Here is a 5763-nt window from a genome sequence, read left to right on the forward strand (position 1 = left end):
GTCAGACACACCTTAATCTCCAGAGAGACACCATTGCTCTTCAGTACTTTGGAGAGGTCCCTAACAGCAGAGTTTCCCATAGCAATACATCTTTTAATTTCCTGGCTCCTGCTGCCAAGAGTGTTGACTGTGGAGCCAAACAAACTGAAGCTATGAACAATCTCAATCTCTTCACCATCCATCCTGACGCTGCCACTTGGTCCAGTGGTGAGAATCTTTGTCTTCTTGACATTAAACCTCAGTCCATATTGAGGGCTGCAGTCCTTGACCTTCTGCAGCAAGCGCTTCAGGTCCTCCTCAGTTTCAGCAAGCAGGGTTGTGTCAATTGCATAACGCAGATTGTTGATAGATCTTCCACCAATCCTGACATCACATTTCTCCTCATAGAGCCCAGCCTCCCGGATAATTTGTTCTGCATACAGCTTGAAAAGGTATGGAGACAGGACACATCCCTGGCATATACCCTACCCAATTTTGAACCATGTAGTGTTTCCTTGCTCTATTCTGACGATTGCCTCTTGGTCCAAGTTCTTCTCAGAGTCAGCCACAGTTTGTTATGATCCACACAGTCAAATGCCTTTGCATAGTCAATGAAACACAGATATACATTCCTTTGGTATTCCCTGCTTTCAGCCAAGATCCATCTAAATCAGCTACAATGTCTCTAGTACCACGACCCCTTCTAAACCCAGCTGGACTTCTGGCAGTTCTCTGCTGGTGTGCTGTTCCAGTCATTTTTGGATAATCTTCAGTAGAATCTTGCTTGCATGTGAAATCAATGGTCTTGTTCTATAGTTTCCACACTCTGTTGGGTCACCCTTCTTTGGGATGGGAACAAATCCAGATCTCTTCCAGTCAGTTGGCCAAGTGGTTGTTCTCCAGATTTCTTGGCACAACTTGGTGAGCACGTTCAGGGCAGCATCTATTGGCTGAAATATGTCAATTGGTATACAATCTATTCCTGGGCCTTATCTTTTGCTATTTCCTTCAAAGCAGCCTGAACTTCTTTCTTCATCACCATAGGCTCTTGCTCAGAAATATTTTCTGTTTTGGGTTTTTTTTCTCTACAGTGAGTCTTAAATGAGACTTAACTGACTTAAATTATAATGACTTGTGCATTTCTTATTCTAAATATCAATTGAAAGTAGCTCTCCTACTAAGATCAGTGTGTTAAAATTGCAGAGTCAGTCTTTCCCTCAGTGATTTTTTTTCTGTTCTGAAGAGATTCAACAGCAAGTACTCTCCTTAGAATTATATTTGTGAAACTATACACATAAACCATGCAAGTATAAAATGAACCTATTGGACATAGACTATTTCATTTCTTTATGAAATGACATTTTTTTTTCATGTACCTACCAATGCAGAAAAGACTGAGAAACAATCTAACAAAATAAAGTTATAGAGTAGAATCTTAAAAGATTCTAGACTTCTACTGAAACTGGTAAGCTGATTATTTTATATTTAAAGCTATTCGTTATATACTAGTCTTAACAGAACTTGTGTAAGCTTCACTGAAGACATTGGCAAAAAAATGAAAGCCCCAGGAATTGATCGAATACCAGTTGGTGTGTTTCACCTTACAGCCCTGGACGTGCTCAGCAGTCTGTGCCAGAACATTGGGAGCACCAGCTACCAGTCCAGCTGACTGGAAGAGACCCATATTTGTTGCTATTCCCAAGAAAGGTGATCCAACAGAATGTGAACATTATTAAACAGCATCATTAATATCACATGCAAACAAAATACTGTTGAAGGTTATTTTTTAAAAAAAAACAACACAAAACAGCTCTAACAGTACATAGAAAACTGCCACAACTTCAACCTGGCTTTAGAAGAGATCATGACACAGGGATAGTATTGCTGATGTCGGATGGATCCTGGCTGAAAGAAAGAATGCCAAAAAAATATCTATTTGTGGTTTATTGACTATGCAAGACATTTTATTGTGTGGATCATAACAGACTGTTGTTAACATTAAGAAGAAAAATCCCAGAACATTTTATTGTACTCATGCAAAACCTAGACCTAGATGAACAGGCTATCATGCAGAGTATGGAAACATTTATCGTTGTTGTGTACCATCAAGTCAGAACCAACACATAGCTGACCCTCTAGTGGGTTTTCAGAGGCAATTAATCGTACATGAGAAGATTGCCCGTACTTCTGCAGAGCAGCTGGTGGCCTCAAACTGCAAGTCTTCAGGATTGCAGCACAACTTCTTGCCACTAGGCCCACCAGAGCTCCCTATGGAAACACTGCATGGTTTAAAATTAAGAAAGGTGTGTGTCGTTGTATCCTTTCTCCATACCTATTCCATCTGTTTGATGAGCAAATTATTTAAGAAGCTGAACTGTATGAAGAACAATGGGGCATCAGGACTAGAGGAAGCCTTATCAACAACCTACATAATCCAGACGACACAACCTTGCTTGCTGAAAGGGAAGAGGACTTGAAGCAACTGCTACAGAAGATAGAAAGCTACGGCCTTCAATATAGATTGCATCATGGGGTCAAGAAAATAAAAATTCTACCACTGGATGTACAGGCAACATCATGATAGATATCAACACTTCATCTTACTTGGATCCAAAATCCACATCCTTAGTACCCAAAATCAGGAGACATATTGCACAAGAAAAGTGTGCAGTCAGGGACCTCTCCGAATTATTAAGGAGCAGTGTTGTAAATTTGAAGATGTAGGTGTTCCTGATCCAGGCCATTTTTTTTCAGTCATTTCCTAGGCATCTGAGAGGTGGACACTTAATAAGGATGACAGAAGAACTAACTCTATTATTGGAGAACAGTGCTGTATATCCCATGGACTGTCAAAAGAACAAACAGATGTATATTGGAGAAGGTGCAGCAAAGATGATGAAGTTTTATCTCACATACTTTGAGCATGTTGTTAGGAGTGGCTATACATTGGAGAAGGATATCATACTTGAAAAGGTCAATGGAAGAGAGTAAGACCCTCAACCAGATAGACTGACAGAGTAACTAAAGCAATGGGCTTGAGTATGTCAGAAATTTTGAGGATGGCGCAGGATAGAACAGAGTTCAGATCTGTTGTTTGTAGGATTGCTGTGAGTTGTACTTGGCTCAGCAACACCTAACAACAACAGCAACAACAGTCTTAATAATATAAGAATAATTTAACATGTATGGTTATTTTGAGATGAACATTATTAGAAAAGTTGCTTTATTAATTGTGTAAATTTCTATTTGTTTTATATAGTCACAGAGATGCTGGTTAACATTCTCAACATATGCTCTGATGATGAACTTATTTCTGATGATGACTCATTAGAAGGTAAATTTTCTTTTTCCTTATTTGTACTAGAAACTGAGAAGTTTTGATTTTGGTTTGTATTTTGAATAGCTTTGTCTTATTAAAAAATTATGTTCATTGTAAATAACTTTTGAATGTTACAGAAAACAGCAAATAAGGGGGGGAAATCACCTATAATATAACCAGCTCATATATAGCCTCTGTTTAATGTCTTCATGTATACTGTCTTTTTGTCTTTGAATAGTTTAGTCTTTTACCTTTAAATATAGATTTTCCCCCCTCTATCTTTTTTACAAAGATGATGTTAATAGTATACTGTGCCCTGCTCTTATCATGTAACAGTATCACAAGTAATTACTGGGAGTTTTTTTCTTGGGGTAGATTAATCAACATTATAATCCACCAATTGCTCTGGTGGAGAGAAATGGGAATCTCCTCCTGTGCGGTTTACAGCCTCTGAAAACCCGAAAGAGGATCAGCTAGGAATCAGTTCTGACTCAACAGCATTGAGCATGAGATTAATTTTTAACGGTTATATAGTTGTTGTTGTTGTTGTTATTATGTGTCGTCAAGTTGCCTGCTACATAGGGACCCTGTGTACAATACCTCTGAACCCTCCCCTGGCCTGAGCCAGTCTCGCTTCACTGACATACCTAAACCCATTATCTCAGTTACTGAGTAAATGCATTTCACCTAGGTTCTTCCTCTCCTACGCTGTCCCTCCAACTTTCCAAGCATGATATCTTTCTCCAAGGACTAGTCCCTCCTGGCCAGTTGCCCAAATTATGTGACATAGAGCTTCAAAATCCTTGACTTCAGAGAGCAACTTGGTTTCATCCTCTCCAGGTTGTATAGTAGTCTTGTCTCTATTGATTTAACCTTTTCAACACCAGGCTATTCTCTGCTTCTAATTTCTTGTTGAAACCAAGCATTTTCAGTAATGGAAAACATTTTAAATGAAATGGGAGGGAAAAAAATGTGCAGTATTCATTTTTATACAATTAGTGGGAAACATTTGTTTCAAGATGTCTCTGTTGCTGGGGTTGGTGGGTAAGCCTAGTTTCTTCAGATTCATGCTATTATACAGGCGTCCACCAGGTGGCAGAACCCATTAAAAGTGGGACAACACTTAACTATTGAACCCCAGGGCCAGAGAGTGCAGATGGCCTCTATATGGCCCTTGGATTATGGAAGGATTAACCAATCCCCTGCTATTGGATATTGGGTCTGTTCCAACTTTTTAAACATCTACAGTTTTGAAAATATTTACGTTCACCAGAGAACACAGAGGAATTTCTTTTTCTCAGTAAGCTCAAGCTTTAGGTAGGCTAGGAAATGACGATGTGAATATAAATCAGAAAATAAAGCAACTGTAAGGAGATTAAAAATAAAGATTTGGTGTGAAAAACAATGCATATGAGCTTTGTAAGTAAACCAGTATAAAATACTTTTCTTGAGTCAAGAAAAAAAAATAGCATTTTCCTTACTACTAATTTCTAGGAATTTAATATCTGAACCAATTTGTAAACTTTTAAGTCTGATACAAGTAAGTTCTAGTCTGACAGTCTCAGTTTACGTGTTGTGTATGTGGTACTGAGTATAAAGTGTTTTCTCTAACAATCTTTATTACAGTTGTCATTGTCTAGTGCTTTTTACATTTTCGTTTGTATTATGACTAACATTTTTCATCTTTGTTTACTGGCCATTTTTATTTCTCATTTTTCAGTTATCTGTACCTTTTGTAAATTTTTTACAGGATTCTGTGCATATTTTTTAATGATCTGTGAGGAATCTTTTGTATGATAACATTTTACGGTATATATAACCAAGTACTTCCCCCTTAGTGATGTGGGAGGTTTGATTTCTAAAGTAGGTTGTAACATGTCTAAGAGTTTGGGAGATTCTGGAAAGATAGTGACACCAAAGCACAAACATCAGCCTCATTTCCCCCCAGCTCTCTGTTAAAGGGAGCTACTTAGCTGCTAGGGCAGGCCTTCTCTATAGCGGAGAAAGTTTCATTTCCTAATTAACCTCCATAGCTCTATAGCTGTTTTTCATTCACTGCCTTCAGTACATTCAGCAATCTTATCTCCTCCTAATAAGCAATGCCAGTTGGCCTTACTTCCCCAACCCTATCCCATTGTCCACTAAATTGAGAAAGTTAAAGTGACTAGGTAATGATATTGTTATGTGCCTTTCCCCTGGCTTTTGAAGGCTGTAAATTGCCATTGTTTTCCTGGGTGCATCTGGTGGATTCAAACCTATACTTTCGGTTGTCACCACAACTTTTTATCACCTAGTTGGTGATAGTAACTTTAAATTTTGTAAAACAGTTACAATGAAGTGTAGAATAGATAGAATGGTGATTGTTAGTACCTTTATTTATGGAATAGGAAATCACTATAAGATTACGACAATTATTCATGAATAAGTAGTGTGGCCAAATGAAAATTAAATTTAACATTTTAATT

General features: G+C 38.0%; 1 protein-coding gene across 2 annotated transcripts in view; it reads left to right on the plus strand.

Annotated features, from left to right (window-relative positions):
• Positions 1–5763, plus strand: part of PPP3CC (protein phosphatase 3, catalytic subunit, gamma isozyme) — a 139275-nt gene that overhangs the window by 109629 nt on the left and 23883 nt on the right. For both annotated transcript variants that reach the window (XM_006884832.1, XM_006884833.1), the window contains one exon: positions 3239–3313. In XM_006884832.1, coding sequence (XP_006884894.1) covers positions 3239–3313 — 75 coding nt within the window. The remainder of the gene's footprint in view (positions 1–3238; positions 3314–5763) is intronic.

This window comes from Elephantulus edwardii, unplaced genomic scaffold, assembly GCF_000299155.1.
Source record: "Elephantulus edwardii isolate Elephantulus edwardi_28Jun2011 unplaced genomic scaffold, EleEdw1.0 scaffold00038, whole genome shotgun sequence".
Taxonomy (NCBI): Eukaryota; Metazoa; Chordata; class Mammalia; order Macroscelidea; family Macroscelididae; genus Elephantulus; species Elephantulus edwardii.